General features: G+C 40.3%; 1 protein-coding gene across 2 annotated transcripts in view; it reads left to right on the top strand.

Moving 5' to 3' along the window:
* Window positions 1–19832, top strand: part of col27a1b (collagen, type XXVII, alpha 1b) — a 64324-nt gene that overhangs the window by 34753 nt on the left and 9739 nt on the right. For both annotated transcript variants that reach the window (XM_056376249.1, XM_056376248.1), the window contains exons 14-45: window positions 661–705; window positions 1355–1408; window positions 1700–1744; window positions 1925–1978; window positions 2297–2350; window positions 3315–3368; window positions 3489–3542; window positions 3631–3684; window positions 3779–3823; window positions 4922–4975; window positions 5204–5248; window positions 5421–5474; window positions 5895–5948; window positions 6174–6227; window positions 7090–7143; window positions 10459–10512; window positions 10966–11010; window positions 11636–11680; window positions 11887–11940; window positions 12605–12658; window positions 12746–12799; window positions 13504–13557; window positions 13819–13872; window positions 16230–16337; window positions 16435–16488; window positions 16731–16838; window positions 16915–16968; window positions 18160–18213; window positions 19274–19330; window positions 19433–19486; window positions 19603–19656; window positions 19764–19817. In XM_056376249.1, coding sequence (XP_056232224.1) covers window positions 661–705; window positions 1355–1408; window positions 1700–1744; window positions 1925–1978; window positions 2297–2350; window positions 3315–3368; window positions 3489–3542; window positions 3631–3684; window positions 3779–3823; window positions 4922–4975; window positions 5204–5248; window positions 5421–5474; window positions 5895–5948; window positions 6174–6227; window positions 7090–7143; window positions 10459–10512; window positions 10966–11010; window positions 11636–11680; window positions 11887–11940; window positions 12605–12658; window positions 12746–12799; window positions 13504–13557; window positions 13819–13872; window positions 16230–16337; window positions 16435–16488; window positions 16731–16838; window positions 16915–16968; window positions 18160–18213; window positions 19274–19330; window positions 19433–19486; window positions 19603–19656; window positions 19764–19817 — 1785 coding nt within the window. The remainder of the gene's footprint in view (window positions 1–660; window positions 706–1354; window positions 1409–1699; window positions 1745–1924; window positions 1979–2296; window positions 2351–3314; window positions 3369–3488; window positions 3543–3630; window positions 3685–3778; window positions 3824–4921; window positions 4976–5203; window positions 5249–5420; window positions 5475–5894; window positions 5949–6173; window positions 6228–7089; window positions 7144–10458; window positions 10513–10965; window positions 11011–11635; window positions 11681–11886; window positions 11941–12604; window positions 12659–12745; window positions 12800–13503; window positions 13558–13818; window positions 13873–16229; window positions 16338–16434; window positions 16489–16730; window positions 16839–16914; window positions 16969–18159; window positions 18214–19273; window positions 19331–19432; window positions 19487–19602; window positions 19657–19763; window positions 19818–19832) is intronic.

Raw genomic sequence — 19832 nt, 5'->3', positions numbered from 1 at the left:
GAACTTTTGTTTCCCAGAAGGAAGATTTTACTGTTGCACAAGCCGGACTGTGAGGCAAATCTGTGCAGTCACTTAGTAACTCACCATCATAATCCGTACTGATATATGAGGGCAGCATCAGCAGTTTCGCTCGCCTCTTTTTCTTGACTTTGACCCACACTGCTTGTGATTGACAGGGTCAGTGTTACATTGTGATTGGCTGACCTCCGAGAGCCTCCTCCAGGCCTCATTTCCTCTCCCTTCAGAGGGAAGGGAAGGGGGGGTGTTCCATTTGGCTGGATTCATCTCCTTTCATTCATAGCAAACAAGGAGGAGGCGACAGGAAGGCCACACTGGGCTGTGTGTCATCCATCTCTCCATTGGATGCGCAGCTTGGAGAGGATGTAGTCATGGCATGTGGTGTGGCTGCGGGGTAGATCGTTTGGACAACAAGCCTCTGTGTGTCAAGTGCCAAGTGCTCATTCACTATGCTAAGCTGAGTGGAGAAACACATTAAGCCTATCAATGGAGGAACAAACTAATAAACAAACAAAATATCGAAAAAATGCTGTACACTGACATGCGTCTTCCTTCTGTCTGCTGCAGCTCTACATATTTATCCGTCTCCATCCATGTTGCATCTCTTATGCATCTCTTCTTCCTCCTCTCCCTCCTTCTTAGGGTGAACTGGGAGCTCCTGGCCCATGTGGAGTCCCTGGTCTTATTGTGAGTGTTGTATTCTTCTCACTGCTTGTATAGCTTTATATTTTGTGATTTATAGTTTGTATTTAGTGTCCTTGTTTCTCTTGTTTCTCCTTAAGTCCGTATCTTTTTCTTCCTTTTGGAAAGCAATAGGATTGAGCAGTAGCTGCTGTTTTTGAAAACTGCTATATATATAAAAAAGAGATTCCTCACTTGTTATTCTTACTAGTTTCTTTTGTCATCTTTATGGACATTCAGCTCTAAAAATTCATCTGAGACTGAAATGCGCCCATATCACTGAGTATCAAAAACTGTAAAGAGCCGAAAGCTGAGATTGAATGTCAGGCCATCTAAATAATCTCTGATCAGATCATTTTTTATTACAATCTTGTACTAAAACGTTTAACATATGAAACATTCGGCTTCTTTTGTCAAACAAAAAACAGGGTTGTGTATAAAAACATATAAAACATGTTTATACACTTCATTGTCTCAGCACTGAAACTCAGGTATTCAATCGGCACAAGTATATAACAAGTTATATAATACCCAGATCTAGTTATGGGTGATTGAACCTGTGACAGTGAGCATGTGAATGTATTTAGGTTTTATAGTTTTATTTGCTTATTGAGTTTTGTAAGTAGCTGTTTTGTGTGTGTGTTTTTGGTGACAGGGAGACATGGGCCCTGTTGGCATTATGGGCTTCGCAGGACCACCGGGACTCAAGGTAAACGATGTGGATATGTCGTGTGTGTCTGTGGTTTGGATATTTGATGTGATCATCAGAAAAACTACGGCTTGGCTCATTAGTTGTTGTTCTTAACCAGTATGTCTCCAAGTATCAGTGAGTTGCTCACAGACACTTTGTCAAACACTTTGCTGGTTTGGGGATGAAGTTTGTGTGAACGTTGTGTACTCTTCCACAGCATGGTCACACCTTCAAACAGCCTGACAGTGTAAACCCTTGTTAACATGGAAAAAAGATGTTAATGTTTCTTTCTTTTTTTTTGCTTCCAAGGGAGTACCAGGCAACCTAGGGGAACCAGGACTGAAAGGTGATAAGGTGATCTGCATATGTCTTTCTTAGACCACTAACCTTCTAAATCCATGAAAGCTGGACAGCATGTCACAGGAGTGTCTCTCCGCAAGCACACACAAAGCTGTAATACATCAATACAGGTTGACTGAATAATTTTCTGCTGACATTCTGGTTATTGTTTCATTGTGCTCTGTGTTTTCTCAGGGGGACGTTGGCTTGCCAGGAGAGCCGGGGGAGTGTGGATTCCAAGGGGACAAGGTATGTGTGTGTTGGGGTGAGCTCAGGCGGCAGAGCAGGTCTTATAGACAGTAGGATGGGTAGTTTGATGACTGGCTTCTACTATCTGCATGTCAAAGTGTCCTTGAGCAAGACACTGAACTCCATTTTGCCTCCAGTGATTGGACGAGTGGGATCTCTACCACCACTGTTGTGTTTGTGTACATGGGTTAGTTAGGAGTTACCATTTATTTTTTATTTTGTAGAAATGTATTTAGTGTGTTTCTGTATCGAAGCAGGTTTTTTGACCCACTTTTTTTGTCTTGCTTTGTTTACAATGTGCTGCCTTTCATGTGACAGGGTATGCGTGGCTCACCTGGGTTGCCGGGTCCTCGTGGAAAACCTGGACCACAGGTATTTTCTATCCCCCTTTTCAAACACTGAGCACCAGCAGAGAACAAGATATAACAGCATAAATAAAGCTACATTTAGTTAAGGGGAGCTCCCAGCACCAGTGCAGAGAGCTGGGGATCTCTTTGATTAGACTGCATAGTTAAACTGTGATTAGTGATAGCAGAGTTTATCTCTGCAGTATTTGTATAGAGATCATACTTATTTTTTTATGAAGGAATTTCTTTTCATGTGTAACTGCTTTTGGTTGTGTATCTCCTGAGTTCGTAAAGCCCTGTGCTGTTTTTCCTGAGTGATCAATAAATGATTGGTGATAGAAGGCTGTGAGTGGACATAGCTTCTCTAAAAATTTAGTTGTGAATGCTATTTCTACTAAGAATTTTGAATCTAAAAGCACAGTGATGTGCTCAGATGGATACAGTAAGTCACTGGTGCTTTTGAGTAAAATTCTGTGGAAATCTTCCAGTGTATACAAAAGCAAATCTCAGTCTGTGGGAGAATTTTAGTCCAAGAAATTTAAGCTAATCAAGCACAAACAACCCCTCAAAGAGCAGGGCCATGGGCAAATTCCCACTGCAAATGCTCCCTGAGCATTAAGACTAATCCACCACTTGGCACTCATGTGCTCTTAAGTGTCCTTAATGTCTTGAGTGCTCTCTGATTCTGATTTGAGATTCCTGGGAAAACCCACTGTCTTGCTTGCTTGACCTGCTGTCTGATGTCTGCGTGGTGCAGCAGTGATAGCAGCAGTTCTGAGCAGCCTCATTCCTCTCGTCCCTCCTATCAGGATCTTAACCTGCGCTCCAGTAATTTGGCTGATTTGATGTGGTGAATACTGTTGCGTTAAGAAAATGAGATCTCCATGTAGCTCATTTTCAGGGTTATATTAGATTGCTTTGATGTGGTATTGTAAATTTGGTTAAAGTTATTTTGAGGTTGTCATGAGATCATTTGTGACATTTCTCAGGGCAAACCTGGTGAAAAGGGTCCTGATGGTTTACCTGGCCCTCTTGGCCCAGAGGTAGGACGGATTATATTTACTAAGTATTATATCTTGACTAGCATATTCATGTTGCTCCATCAGTGTATTTAAAATGTTAATACAAAGCAGGTTGCAGAAGGTTTTCTATCATTTTCACAGGGCTTTCCAGGTGACATTGGCCCACCAGGTCAAAACGGCCCTGAAGGACCCAAGGTTAGTCCAGTGAATTTGACTATTCAGACAGGAATTGTGGAACTTGAGAAATACAATGACACTCAACTTTCAGTCTTGTTATCGATAGGGAAAGCAAGGGACAAGAGGTTTGCCCGGTCCAAGAGGAACACCTGGACTTCAGGTGGGTTTGACTTTGGTGTGTTGATATTTTGAAAATGAACAAAAGATAAAGACATTTTTCTTCCTCTGACCTTTTGCGGCAATTTTCTTGTCAGGGTGATGAGGGACCAGTTGGGCCAGCTGGACCCGCTGGACTCGAGGTGAGTGCTGATTGGATGATCCGTGCAACTCCAGACACCATAACACCGTAATCATGTAGGATCTACTATACACACCAGACCACAATACATTCAACACAAAGCACTGTGTGTCTCTGTCTAAACTTAGCTTTTGCCTAATTTGCAATCTATGGTCTGTTATAGACAGCAAGGTCGTTGGCTGACTGTTCTCTCTATTGTTCTTAAGGTGTTTTGAAAGATTTCCTATTGGACACTGTAAACTCATATTACCAGATTGGTCAGCAAATTGTTATTCTCTTTTCCTATCATAAAAAAATCTCTCTCACACACACACACACACACACACACACACACACACACACACACACACACACACACACACACACACACACACACACAAATACACACAAATCAAAGCAACTATCTTTCAGTTTCAAATCGAATGTATAGCTGTTTGTCAGAGTGATGAATGTTTCATAAAATGCTAAATGCTGACAACAATGAATTATTAGTGTGAAGGGAAGTCAAATGTGCAGTAAAATCTATTAAAGGTTATGAAAAGTAACTTGTTTGTTTTTAAAATATCTCCACCATATGTAGATTTATATTCTGTTTTCAGTATCTGAACATAGATCATAGTGGATAAAGAGGCCATGAAAGCCAAACTTTTGATTTAGTGAGTGACAGAAAGGATGGTTTTGAACTGTTTTGCAGTATAAGTAAAGTCCACAGTGACTATTTCGATCCAAAAAAGTGTTTGTCATCCCGGGCTAAACAATAGAGGAGGCTTTTCCAGTGAAAATGGTTGACTCCAGTCTGCCATTTCCCTAATGTGTAACCCACAAGTGATCACTGCAGACAAACACAAACGACCCAATGACTTTTGTGAGTAAGAAGAAGCTTTGATGCTGAAAATGGCTCTTTTGTTTTCTGGATCATTAAGTTTCTTAAAGGGATGTTGTTGTTTTGGAATCAATTGTTGGTCTTTTTTTGTGCCGCGGCCTCTCGGGGGACAGTCGACTCACAGACTGCACCTTTTACAGGAGATACAGAGACTTTATTGTTTTGTTGTGTGGAGCTGCGGTACACTTCTATGTGTCATTTTTGCTTTCTGTTCAGGGCAGGCCTGGGAGGCAGGGATTCCCTGGATTGACAGGCCCAGACGGACCGAAGGTCAGACCTAATAGTCACTCATCCACCGCCGAACCACTGTCATCCTTAACTGAACATTCTCTCCCTGGTCCTCTTTTATGATAATGTATCATCTGAATATGTGTAAATGAGATGTTAATTCTCCGTTACGACAGGGGAACAGGCCTCCAAGCACATTTCGACTGATTTGAACTAAAAACGAAAGGCATGAATAAGTTTGTGATATGCTAATTGGCTGCTTTGCTGTAGGGCGAGACCGGGATAACTGGCGAGGTCGGAAAGCTTGGCGAGAGGGTAAAGGCTTTTCTCCCTCTTACTGCTGATTTCTGTTTGATGCTCACTGTGTGTCTGTGTGTGTCTGTTTTGTTAGAGCCCCAAAGCTGAGCAGCCTATAATGAGAAATTTAGCTTCAGTAGAACTAAGAGGAATAAGAAACGGTTATGACAGAATGTTTTCTCTTCTTCAGGGACTGCCTGGTTTTATTGGGCCCTTTGGAGAGATGGGCATCGCCGGAGAAAAGGTTAGCTTGGTCTCAATTTGTCACACTTTGCTAGCATCACATCTGGTGTTGTCCGACATCCAGTTTAATCTGTTGTATTGGGTTCTGCTGGAATTTGTGATTAGTGCTGAAACAATAAGCAATTACAGCAAATTGGATAATCAACCGTTTGTCATTTATCAAGCAAAAGATTCCAACTTCTCATTTATTTGCTACTTTTCGCGAATAAATATCTTTGAGTTTTGGACTGTTGGTCAGACAAAACCAGCAATTTGGGCTCTGAATTTTGCGATTAGCAGTCATTTTCAAATATTTTGTTAAAAAGCCTTAATCAATTAATTTACATAAGTATCAGACGGACAGATTAATCGATAATGTAAGTAATCATGCAATACATCCTTATGTGAGATGTTTCCCTAACTGTTGCTTGTGGTTCCTCAGGGGGACCGAGGGAAAACGGGTGCCCCTGGGCCGCCAGGTGAACCGGGGCCGATGGTAAGGAGTAAGTCTGGACCCCGTCTCTCGTACCATGGGGCATTCAATTCTACATACGTAAGGGATGGGGGTGTGATATGTTTGGAGAGACTAATTTAAGCGATTAAACAATAATCGTCTAATAGAGAGATAATATAAGGCCATTCAGTTTTGTCAGAAATCTAGGAGCTAATTCATGATTTCTTTGATGAATAATATAGATTTAAGTGATGTTGTATCCATCAGGGTCACACTGGAATACCTGGAGAAACGGGGCTACCTGGAATGCAAGGGATCCCAGTAAGTTTACTGTTATCATTGTCATAGACTTATGTGCAATGAAGGTAAACCAGAGACTACACGGGGCAGCGGTGCGGCCGGACCTTGTGTGATACTGAATACCAGGTCGGGAAGCAGTGTTTCAGTGCACTCTCTTTGATAGTCACAAAATCTGTTGCACTTCTGACCACACCGAGTATCAGAGGTAGGTGTACTGTGTTGCATTACTTACCACATTCTGCAGTGATGTCGCAGTTACATCACTGCAGCAAAGTGAGAAGCTGGATTTATACCCTTTATGAACTTTATGAAATCTAATGATTGGATAGCGTTGCCCCAAGTACAACCATGTGCAACACTATGAAGGTTTTCCCTGGATTGACTGTCTGAAAATATACACTGTTACCCCTGTTTTTAAATCGCCTTGCGCCTCCCTCCTCTCTTTCACATTTGTATTTAACTTCCGATGTGGAGACATCACATTTTAAGAAATAGTTCTGAGATCAAACAGCTGGTCATTAAACTACTGGAGTTCAACTAAAATAAGATTTTCAGATAGTGTTAAGTTACTGTTGAAAAAATGAAAAATCCATTATTAGCTCAATAAATGACCCGAACCTCTGTAAAGGCACTAAAGGCCTTTTGACAGTTAACATCATATTAAAAAGCTCAGTTGCTGAGCACTGGTAATATAGGTTGGACAGAAAAAGGATATTTCCAACAGTTTCTATGTACCTGCATTCAACTTTACATTGTTCCATTGTTCAATTGTTCCTTATCTACAATAAAGACAAGACTGAGACTTAGACAGTTGTCTATTGTATCTTAGTTTCCATAGTTTGATACAGTCAAACTCAAAGACGATTTCTTCTCACACATTCAGGGGCCTCTCGGTTCACGGGGATCCATCGGCATCAGAGGACCGAAAGGCATCAGGGTAAGTAACAGAAATCTGCGCGATAAGTTTATATAACCATTAAATGACATGTGAATACTCTCTGTTAACAAATTATATGACACAACAATTCAGTCTACAACCAGTTCATGGAATTAGCATCATGGGTCTCAAAAAGATTTTGAGCTTGTAAAGTGATGTTAACAAACGAGTCCATGATTTGTATTCAATCAAAAACCCCCACCGACCTCCACCGCAGGTCCTGAAAGGTGTAGTAGGGAGATGTAGTAGGAAGGGCTCTTCCATGTCCCAGGTGTGTTTGAATACATACAATGCACATTAAATATTTACCATTATTTTCTGCAGCATCATCAAATATAATTAAACCCACTTGGGTCGTTGAAGAGTGAAATCTTCCACACTCGAGGCAACAGAACCACCTGCCCTCTGACTGAACTCTGCTTTGTCATTGAATGGTCATTGTTCAGTCTCATTCAGGTTTAAAAACAGGGTCAAGATTTGTACCTGTAACTTCAGCCTCCCACCCAGTGTGGGAACGCTGAGTTCTACATGCACTTTTCTTCTTTAGATCTGTACACAGTTCTTCACAAAAGCCCGTCCTCTTTCACAGTGTCTTTGTGTAACCTCACCACACATAACTTTTGTTCACAGATGTTAATCAGTCTCTTTTTCTTTTCTACAAATACAAATATTGTCTACACATGTTCAGACTTGTGTATTTCTCATGCAGATTTATTTTACAGGTTTACAAAGGTTGATTAACAACTACAAACTTTGGAATTATTTGTAAAGATCATTTTACAAACTCAAAAACTTTTTGATCCTAGTTTGAGCCCATGCTGGTGGTCCAACACTCTGGTATAAACTGAAATATCTCAACAGCTATCAGATGAGGTGCCATGATATTCTGTGCAGTCATGGTCCCCAGAAAATGTTAATTTGTCCAATACTCTGCCAAATACCTGCAAAACTAAACATAGTCGCATCAGCTTCAGCTGTACTTAGCTGTTCAGTGCTAATTTGCAAATGTTAGCATGCTAACATCCTAAACTAAGGTGGTGAACATGGTGAACTTTGCACCAGCCAAACATAAGCTTGTTAACATTGTCATCATGAATGTGTTGCCATTCCAGCTTTAGCATTAAAGTATTACCACACAGAGCCACCAGCATAGCTGTAGATTGTTATAGTCTTGTTTCATATTTGCTCGTTGTTGTTCTCGATGGAAAAAAAACAAGTTTATTGTATAGGAGAGCATGTGTTTTAAACCCCTGCAGCAACAACAACATTTTATCTGAAATAACTGGAAGAAGTGTGTAACCCTGTAAGAGCACATGAATACAGCCGTGCACAGATATTTAAATCTCATCGAAGAACAGTGCACAAAGACCAGACTAAGTCTTGCTTAGGAAGAAAAAGCCTTCAGGGAACATAAAGAACAGTATATTTCTACATAGAAACAACAAGTAGAATCAGAGCATGTATTGCTAAAGCACATTAATTCTAATATGCTAAGCAGCTTGTCCCAACATCTTGCTTCATACTATACAATACCCTGGAGTTTCTGAACATGGAAACGTGTGTTCGTTGCTGTGCCTGCTATGAGCTCAGGATAATTCCAGTGTTCGCTGGCTTTTCCATAATTGAGTTTTCTGTTTTGTGAAAATAGCCCTTGGTTTCACAGCAGTATGACTGGACTGAATGAATAATTGATCTTACATGAGTAAGTGGTATAATTAAAGCGTTTCATTCTCTGGATTGGTTTTACACGGCTCCCCTAATATCACAAGCAGTCACAAATGTAATATTTAATAACTATAATAACTGAAAATTACATCAAGGCTTTGGAAAATAGAATTAAGACCTCTATGATTAAAAACCATTCTCCCTATTGCAGTGTCCAAAATAATTCCCAATTAAAAGGAATGGGGAAAAAATAGTAATAACTCCTTCCTGTGCCCAAAGTTTTGTATTTAAAGTTGTGATATTATGTTCAAAAGGAAAAAAGGAGAAAAAGAAAAAGAAGACAATGGCTTTATTCCACAGGACACACATTTAAAAAATGTGATCCTCGTGTAGGGGTAAAAGCAATATGTTTTATTACTTCTCCTCCCTTGCTTTTTGTTTTCTCTTGCCTTTTATTATTTTTTTAAATTTCACTTCTGGAGGGTTTAGTTATACCTCAGTCATACATCACCATCATATCACTGTGTCATTCAGAGTCTCCTATGTCCTCATCCAATCTCACTCCTCTGAATTTAAGCAACTTTTCAATCATTTTATCTCAGCTGTTTCCTGTGCCTCTTCAAGTTGAATGGAAAAAACAGTTTAGACTGTTTATGGATGGAGAGATGGATAGTAAATGTCTGCGCTATAAAACATCTTGATCTTAATAAGTTATATTGTCAATCTTGATTTCCCCTCTAAAAGTGAATCCAGTGAATTGAGATCAGCTGTAATCATCTGCTTTTTCACGTGACAATAACGTCTGAACTGGAAAAAACTGCACCGGAAAAAAGTAAAATTATTCCCTCATGTCCAAATGTCATTCATTAATAGACAAAACAAGTTTTAAATAAACTAGAAATGACTTTTTTTTAGGTTTAATGTGTCTATATAACAACACAGATGATTCAAAAACAGGCAGCATGTGAAAAGGTCAGCTTCATTTACGTAATAATTTACCTTTTTGGGTGATCAGAAAGCTTATTATGTTTAATTCATATTCTGTTTAACACACGTTTCACAATTCTGGTATAACTGTTTTCCTTGTTTGTGTCTTATTACCATTCAGCCATTAAAATGTCAAGACGTATAGGCAGGAGCTGTATTTTGCTGTGGCTCCTTTTAAGTAACTTTTATGTGAGATAGAAAAAGCAAAACACACAGTCAGTCCTTTAATGTTTTCTGATAGTTTATAGTTTGGTTCAATTTAAAAGGCAAGAATGAATCAGCTACAGGATTCGTGACCTTTTCCCAAGGCTTCTTTACAATAACGGCAGTGTGCAGACAGTACCACTGTGTGTGATCGTGGAAAGATGGGGACAAAGTCTACACAGTGTGGATTGGGCACACTGTGGAGCTAATTCTCAGACGGCAAGTATTTGCAAAATAGCCACAATCTTTGATCGTGTCTCTCCAGTGAGGGCTAAAAAATAGTACACTATAAAACCAAGAGAATTGCCTCCCAGGCTCCAATAAACGGGGATGACAAAAATGGAGATTGACTGGCTAAATTCATTGACTTAATGTATTAAATAACATGTGCCTCAGGTCTGTTGAAGGGCAAGTTTTTCAAAGCTATTAATAACTGACAACTTACATTTCTTTGTGCAGGGTCCAAGAGGTCCCGATGGCCCAGTGGGGGAGAAAGGGTCTACAGGAATGAAGGTGAGCACATGCTCAAAAAGTCAAAGTTGACCCTGGTTAATAAAACATCTTCAGAGCCTCTTGTTGAGTTCAAGTTCGTGGTGAATTGCTGATAATGTTACTTTACATACCAAACTGCCTTAGAGCAATGTCTGGCTTTAAGCGTCCTAATTGCACACATCAAATCTATCCCATGGAAATTAAGGGTAAACAAAATGACTCAAGTCTCTGAGCGGAGGGGAAAAAGTCATGAGAGCTTTCGTAGCAGCTTTGTTCAGCAGACTGTAATTATTAACTATTTTTAACATCTGAAGAATCTTCAGAGGACACTCTCACTACAAATCTAACAACAGAACCTTAAATCAAAGCGCCCTAAAATATTGATGGTGCTGGAAGTGCTTGGCAGCCGGGAACATTTTAACTCTGGGGGATTTTAAAAAGCTGAGTTAACTGAGTTGGATGTTTTCTTTGCAGGGCCCTGACGGCCCACCAGGAAAACCGGGCTTCCCTGGAGAGACGGTAAAATCAGGCTTCTTCGCTTTCCTCTCGTCACAGTAATGACATTATTAGCAGCATTAGCAACAATCCTGGTTAGAGTACATTTGCTCATGTGCCCTCTCAAGGTTGCAGAATAAGTATCTAGGATAAATAGAGAGAGATGTTGATACTTTTGTCCTAATGAAGAAGAATTGCCTGGGCTCTTTTGGAGAGAGACTTCTCATTACAGCAGGGGCAGAGGGACAGTCTCGCAGTTTATATAAGTGTGTGTATTATGTGTGCTTTTTGTTACATACAGTACATGGTCAAGTAGGATACATGTCTACTCAAATCTATTAAATCTACTAAATTGTGAACACAACAAAAGCTTCGTGTTGACATGTTTTCATTGTTTTTGACTGCCAGATGTTCAGTACGTGCATCCACAGCTGGCCTGTGAACTTCAAGGGATATCTAATTAGTACAAAGCAGTTTATTATATGATTTTCCATTCTTCACTGGTTCTAGCTTAAGAAATGTGAGGTTTTTGCTTCTCTTCTCTGCTCAGAGCCGAGCACTAGTCTCATGCTGACTATGCCTCACTATGATATAGTGTTAAAACCTGTCTGACTGTATTTATTTTTTTGGTGTTGTTGTTTTGCTGCAGGGAAAGCTTGGCGAGGCAGCTGAAGCCGGGCCTAAGGGATTTCCAGTAAGTGTTTGGGGCTAACAGAGGTCTCTTTTAGGTCAGTCTTGATTTTTGGGGTGGCGACATTTTGGGGAACAGTAGTGGATAAGAGAGACTTGCGTGGCACGCTGTTTCTCTAGTGAGTGTTGTGGCATTTCGACATGTTTATGAATACCAGTAGTGTTTGTGTGTGTGTGTGTGTTTGTTATAAACGACTGTATTATTTTCAGGGTGTTCAGGGACCCTCGGGACCTCCAGGAGCCAAAGGAATTGCAGGAGAGCCTGTGAGTTTATTTGCCTCCATGATTGAACCCTATTTTGGTTCCATAATTGAAAATAAACCTCATTATCAAAGAGCTACTGGATGGTAATGCTTTTTCACTGTTTTTTCTTTCTTACGCCATCTGGTTCAGATATGTAAAATTTTGAAGATATAGGCAGAAACCATAGTGTCTCATTATCTATAATGATCTGCGGCTCTCCAGCACCTACTGTGCAAACTCCTTCTCGCCCTTACACATAAACTCTGAATTTCTGCTTTGACACCTTTTTATTTGGTGCATCCTAGAAACTCACAGCCTGTCTAAAATCCGTGAACAACCTAATCCTCTTTCTCTTATTCTGTCCAAGTCTCAAAGACACCAGCAGAGAGGTAGTGAGTCTGAGACAATTTGATTTACACCGTCTCCTTCCTGGAGAGGCAGCTGTATTGTAGCCTGAATGTGTCTATAACAGCAGGCCTGTTTCCATCACTTGCAGAAGCTTTGGCTCAGTATTTTCAAGGCTCTTAGCCCTACAGATTAACTTATCTCCACAAATCCACACTTTCTGCCTGGTTCTTATTTCTTTTCACATTTTTCCTCCTTTACTGTCACTTTCAGGGGTGTTTGTCCAAGATTAGAAAACACTCTTAACCTTTTTATTGATGCCTCTGCTTTGGCACCGCAGGGACCAGCAGGGCCCCTGGGAACGATTGGACCACTGGGGGAGATGGGACTGTCGGTGAGTTTGATCACACAGCTGGTGCAAGACCTCCTACTGACTTTAATGTTAGCGCTGAATGCTAAAGGCTGTTGCTGCTTGTGACAGGGTCTGCCAGGGAAGGCTGGAGAGAGAGGACTGCCTGGTGAAACTGGAGAGAAGGTGAAGATGATGATGATGATAAAAGCTGTTGAAATTGTTATAGATTGTTGAGATATTGGACTGGTGGATGTGTACTTATGTTAATGTCTTACATCATGAAAATTGGTATGGGATGATTACATCACAACAACCTTTGCCACAGTAAATGGTTATTGCGAGGCGAGTGGGGGACCTTCTGCTACATGGAACCGTATTTGTGCCTCAGTCCTGGGAGCCAGATGGGACAAGATTTTTATAAGCACATAAATTATAATTTTATTGAGAAATTATTATCATTTAAAACAGGATTCAATTTGAGCAAATTAAAACAAGGTGTGTGACCTAAACTGTATAAACTAGTTGCATGTGAATCTGCTTTGCCCACAGTACCTATCTAATAATAGGTACTAGTATAGGTACTAGTAATCGCACTATCCACTGTATTGGAAACAAAACAGCAAATCAGAAATCACGTACTTGAGTTTTCCAACTAGCTGAGGTTGTGGCATAGTAAAAGTGAGGTTATTGAGCACTTAAGGTTTCAACAAAATACATATTATGTGCCTAGAAAACACAAATGCCGACTTGCAAGCTCAGGATTTGGAGTGCAAATATAATGCCATACTAGTCTCCTTTACTGAGTAATTAACTCTCAATCAACCGTGGTTGAAACAAAATCAAAAAGATACAACACATCACCAGTATCATGTTTCTTCCCCTGGCAGGGTGCCATCGGTCTACCTGGCAGCATCGGGGAGCAGGGTCTGATTGGCGAGAGAGTGAGTAGCCCCTGTTTTTCATTCAGTTAAGTCTTAATGAGTTCAAGTGAACTGAATTTACGTTGGCAAACCCTCCAGTATATTGAGAAGTGGGCAAGTCACTTGCGACACAGCGTAAACCAAGTGGTAAATTTGTTTTACAAATTTTAAAAAAAGCAGTTTTATTATGTGCTTGCTTCACATCTGTTTTTGTTTCCTGTGATTAGTGTTTTGTGACACTGAAACATGTTGCAGACATATTTTTTTATGATTATTTATCAGGGTGAGCCAGGCATCGATGGGGAGGCTGGACCAAGTGGACCTGATGGAGCTAAGGCAAGTATGAAAATAAAAGGCCAAATCTGAGATATGCATCACTTGAAAAAAAAAAACAACAGTGTTTTTAATTGCCCACAGTTAAAAGAAAGAAATGTTTTTTCAAAACTTCAGATTGTAATTGTAATTGTCACATTGTTGTCACTGATTTTAACATAATTTTTTTCTGTCCTGAAGCTGCATATCTGTGAACCCATTGAACTTCCCCGTTCACTGCAGCAGCTCACTGTAATTAGAGCAAGATGAGTATTGTTAGTAAGATATTGCCCTTTGTACAGTCGGAGCTGTGTTGTGTTGACACTTTAGTGAAAACAGATAGAGTGGCTATTTTAAGAGCTCTACTGTCTGGCAAGTGTTGTGATCGAAAAAAAAAACAACAAAACACAAAAAGTACAAAAGCCTGCCTATTCAGCAGAGCCAAACTGCTGCAAGTATGGCTGACAGACCCACAAACAGCCTTTGGCTTAGAGAAGGTGGTAAAATGTGAGCACAGAGAACACAGAGGATTAGAATAGAGTCAACCTGAGACTCTGTTCAGCTCTGTGCTGTACAGGACGTTTTCTGTTAGTCAGGGGAGTAAACTACTTTGAGCAGTTCTTGGCCAGAGTGCAGCTCCTGGATGGAAAACAGCAGCTCAAGAGGGATTTGCAGCTTTGACTGTTAACTGTTACGACAATGAAAATCAGTCCATTGTCACGGTTCATTGGCGTATTAACCGGTGAATTTTGAGTTTGAAATTCAACAAATACATACGTACACAAAATCATTACATCCTGCAAAACGTGTGAGTGATTATGTGACATTACGTGACAGCCCATGGACTCGATGTCAGTGTTTGTTATCAGCATTTGAATGATTTTCAGATGATAAAGACATGGTGAAATGAACATTGAATTCTGTAAGATGTAAATCAACTCTGTCACTGTATATATACTTTTAACTGTTTCCTTGCTCCATTCTTTAAGTTATACATGTAATTCTTGTTTCTAGGTTGTGAGAATATTCAGTGTTTGCCAAAGAGCCATGGGCTTTTGTATATCTGCAATATCAGCTGCTCTTGAGAGAACCAATATTTATATTTAAATAAAGCACCACACAGTTAGAGTGAAACATGATCCTCTATTTGGAAAAAAAACAACAAAACTAAGACTGGGGCTGTTGATCTGCTTACCAAGTAGGTGAAGCTATAAGAAATATCATCTGTACACATGCCTTTGAAATGAATGTCTTTTTGTATATTTCAGTCAGTTGATATGGGGAATGCTGGGAGAGAGGGGTATGACAGCATTATGAAACAGGAAAATGTCCAAACAACACACCCTCTTGTGTTTAAGGTCTCAAGTGATATTTTAACCTGTGCAGATAAGAGTGCTGTTCTCTCTCTACTAGATCTACAAGATAGGCTCACTGCCTCTCTTTTCCTATGGTGTTTCTCATTCTCTTATTCAGCCAGGCCTTGCTATAACTGTTTTTTAAATTATTAAGCAGGTGGCCAACAGCAGACAGCCAATAGTTTCTTTCAGTAAAATTGCAGCATTCATGCTCTGTTAGTTTAGCATCAAAACTGCAGCTGAGCCTCTGCTCACTTTGTGGTGACGATTGGGAGCACATGCACCTTGAACACGTCAAATCACTGTGACATTCTTCTTTCTTTCTTTTTTTTTTTTTCCATCTTTCGAAATATCTCCAAATTACAGCCTGTTGTGTCTCACCAATAAATTAGTCATGCTTTTGTGTCATTCTGGCTAAACTACTGTAACTCTCTGTTTACATGCCTGAGCTGTCACTGCAGAAACCGCCGCTAGCTCAGAGCGCTGCAGCAAGACTTTCATGTCGAGCCAGCTGCAGAGCTCACATCTCTCCTGTCCTGGCTTCGTGTCATCGGTGGCCTGTGAATACTGGATAGAATGAAAGATTTTATTTATAACCTGACACGCTCTTCAAAATCACGCTCTTGCTCAGATCTGTAGACTCTTAACCCAGAGCTTGACAGGCACTATTCTGCAGATCAGGTGGAAGTGACTGTTCTTCTGGCAAAACTCAAAGATATGGGCGACCAGGCTCTTGTTGTTGTGGACCCCCCAGGTTCTGCAGTAGTCTTTCTGCTGACATTTTGTCAGGTGATGATGTGGAGTATCATATGAAAACCTGTAACTACAGACAGATCTTTCATGTATTTATTATTTACGCTTGCCTTGTGAAAATGATCATTTTCTTTCAGTCTGAATATTTTATTTAGGTATTCAAACAGGCCAAAATCCTGGCTGTTATTGCCTGTGATTACATCTAAATAAACCAGTATATTGTAAGTCAGATTGTGATCATGTTCTTTATAAGACTTGTAACGCTCTTCTCAGGGTGAAAAGGGGGATGCTGGTCCAGAGGGCGCTAAAGGAGACAGGGGTGAAATCGGCCTGAAAGGAAACGAAGGACCTCCCGGGCCTCCTGGACTGCTGGGTGTACGGGTGAGTGTTTCAGCAGCCAGCTCCGATTTTCATTCAATTCCCATGAAAAGACAGATGTTTTTGTCAACTTACAACCCTGTTCAATTTTCTCTACAAGGGTCAGGAGGGGAAGCCTGGCAAAATTGGTGAAAGAGGAAAACGAGGAGAAAAGGTTTGTCAGTTCACCTGCTCAGGGATGAAATGCAGCATTCGCTTTTGGATGCTTGTCAATTTGTTCTCTCGCACAAAGAGTTGAATAGTTCTCTGCTGTAGTAGTAAACAGTGAGGTCAGGTGGAGGTGCTTGTCAAGTAGACTTTCAGTATTAAATGTTTGAATTGTCAAACAACCCACACAGCAGTTCAGGGACATTTGCACACTCGCTGCATACCTGCTCATTGATGGTTTCTCTCCAGGGGAGCAAAGGTCACCAAGGTCACCTGGGAGAGACCGGGCCAATCGGTGAGCGGGGAGAAATGGGATTTGTGGGACAGAAGGGCACGAGAGGAACCATCGGGCCAGTGGTGAGTTCTTTAGAGATAGATTGAGGGACTTAATTGGTTGTTGGTGGATGTGGGCTAAATATACATATTTCCCCAGGGTGCTCCAGGGAGAATGGGCCAACAAGGAAATCCAGGCATATCAGGTTACGAGGTAAGCACTTCTACATAAACAGTGATGGGATAATACACTCCGTTGCAGGATGTTATGAAAGTGAGTGCACTTCAAAAACTCTACACTGCAGTCAGTTTAGAAAGGTTAAAAACTGTGACAACCTTCTTAAACCTCTAAAATAAAGGAATCCTTCTTTCCCTGTTTCTATATAATATATTCTATGGAAAGAAGAACTTTTATTTTTATGGTTTGGCTTCATAGTAGTAGTTTGCATGACATAATATCGGATGTGTGTGTCAAAGGGCGAAAGCAAGGAGGGTACGTCGTTGGCAGGCGCTTACCTAATGATGAAGTAATGTCGAAATGTGCAATGCATTCAGTAAATCTTCTTTTTTTGAGCGTGGGGCCCCTTTGTCTTGATATTACTTACATCTTTTTCCTCTAACCAATGTGTGTTTTAAAAAGCCTGGACAGTTTTTAGAAATGTATCTCATCCAGGTTTACATTTCATACCAAATATGTGAATGACACTGATGATTTGTGAGACACTTTGCTTGTTGATTAATCGCAGGCTGGTGTTTTGTGCTTCCTCTTCATTTCACAGTTGGGGGAATCCTCCTCTCTAACACTTGGATGTGTCAACAACCCTTTGTGTTGTTTTGGTTAATGTTATTTTTTATGTAGTGCAGGTGAAAGCACTGCTCTGTCAGAGTCTTCAGCCTATTATTTAACTGTGATTTCTCTTGATTCTTTGCTATTTTAAATGTATAAACCACACTAAAAATATGTACCTCCCTTCTATTTATCCGTACCAATGAAGAAGGTGCTTCATATTTGCCAGTTAAAATATGGGAATGACAGAGAATCTTTGGTTTGGATCGGCGTTTGACAAGCTTTCTCTTATTTCGTGTACAAAGGAGATAAAAACAGCAACGTTGCTGGTCTGAACCTGTGTATACACATAATAAATTCAGGGTAAGATGGAGGTGAGAAACTGATTATTGCAGACTTAAAACTAAAGCAGAATCAAATTGTCTTGACAGATGAATCACAAAATTGCGTTCTTTACAGCACCAGAAGATGAAGTGATGATTGATGATACTGTTTCAGAAGTTTTGTCCTCCTCTGTCTGTAGCTTGATTCCATGTGTTAAAGTAACAGCTGAGCGGACGGCTGTGAGGTTACAGCCCTGAAATGAGATGCAATCACAAACTCTTTGTCTTGTCATAGGGTCACATGGGACCACAGGGCCCACTGGGACCTCCTGGGCCAAAAGGTGAAAAGGTACATTCTGTTTATATAAATTATTTGCTGTTCCTAATAGCTATCTGAACTTTAATCGTGTCTGATGAGCTCTGGGGGGCCTGATATGGTTGCGTTATTTAACAAGGTAAAACCATCATGCAGCACATTGTCTTTGAGTGCATGGTCAGTTTAATTAATGCATCAGGACTTTAGTTGTGTCCCTAATTAGTGCCTTTTCTGTCTGTCGTATATTACTCTACTCGTCCCTAATGTGATCGATGATTTGAACCAGGACACATCCAATTATCTAAGTTCTGTCAAATGTATATAATTTACCAAGCACCAGGACTCTTCTGCTCATGATTTTAGGGGATATTAGCTCCATAATTTGTGTTTATTTGACAGGAGCAGCACACAATAGAGCATACTGTACCAGAGTTTAGTGAGAAGCTAATTTGCAGTTTTTTTTGTCCCTGGGCAGGAGCCATGTGGATGTGGATATCTGTTATTTTCTCTTTGCCAATATCCTCGAAATAATGGTTGTGCTTGCTCTATAATTAAAATCAATATCATGCTATCACACGGGTCATTGCAAAATTTATGATTCTCAATTGAGAGAGCCAGGTAACACTGGCACTAAAGCATGCTGCAGATAAATACTTATCCCAATCACAGTTATGTTAAAAGCTCTAATGCTACAATATATTGCTTTTTATCCATGTAAGTGTCACTTTTGTTCGGCCCCTGGGCATCACCAATTATCCCCCTACTTTCCGATGCCTGCTGCGCTCCTCTTTTATTTATTTAATTTGACATACGCACAACACATGACTATTAAAATCATACACACACCTGTGGTTATTGGTTAATGAATTCCATAAAGACCCTGGAACAGACATTGGCACCATTTATGTGAAATGGGATCATTGTGGATAATAGCGAATGTAATGATTTGCCATTCATGTAAAGAGAGCAGGCAATGTGTTTCCATTGTTATACACTTTCAAACAAGCGCTGCATTGATTTTGCACAGACCATTGGGTTTTAGGGAAATGCTATTGATTGCGGTTGTTTGTCTATTTCTGCACTGCTTGTTTAGGGTGAACAGGGAGATGACAGCAAGGCTGAAGGTCCTCCTGGTCCCCAAGGTGACAGAGTGAGTTTCTTACATGTACCATTTTTTTTTTTTTTTTTTTTCGGTATTGTTTGTTTGTGGTGTTCGGGATTCTTTAATTAATTTGTTTCTACATGAATCCAGGGTCCTCCTGGAGACAGAGGAGAGAGAGGAGAGCCAGGTGACCCCGGACACATTGTGAGTGAAATAAAAAAAAAAAACTGATACGTTGTTTGCTTTTGTCTTCAAGAATAGTGTCGATCAGGGTTAAGTTATGTTCTATACATTGAACTGCAGAAATTTACATTTTCCAGGGTCAAATGGGTTTTGATGGAAAGAGAGGTGAAGCTGGTGCCTCAGGGCTTCCTGTAAGTATCCCATGTATTCCTCTTGAAATGTAAAATACATCGACACTGTGTCAGACTGCGCAAACTCAATCAGTGTAATTCAAATCAAACAGTAATGATCATTTTAGGGACATCTTGGGCCAAAGGGACGACCAGGGCTGAAAGGATCCAAAGGTGATCAAGTAAGGACATAAATA

Source organism: Seriola aureovittata, chromosome 5 (assembly GCF_021018895.1).
Source record: "Seriola aureovittata isolate HTS-2021-v1 ecotype China chromosome 5, ASM2101889v1, whole genome shotgun sequence".
Lineage (NCBI taxonomy): Eukaryota > Metazoa > Chordata > Actinopteri > Carangiformes > Carangidae > Seriola > Seriola aureovittata.
Note: the sequence above shows the minus strand (reverse complement) of the source record. Positions and strands in the feature narration are given on the sequence as shown.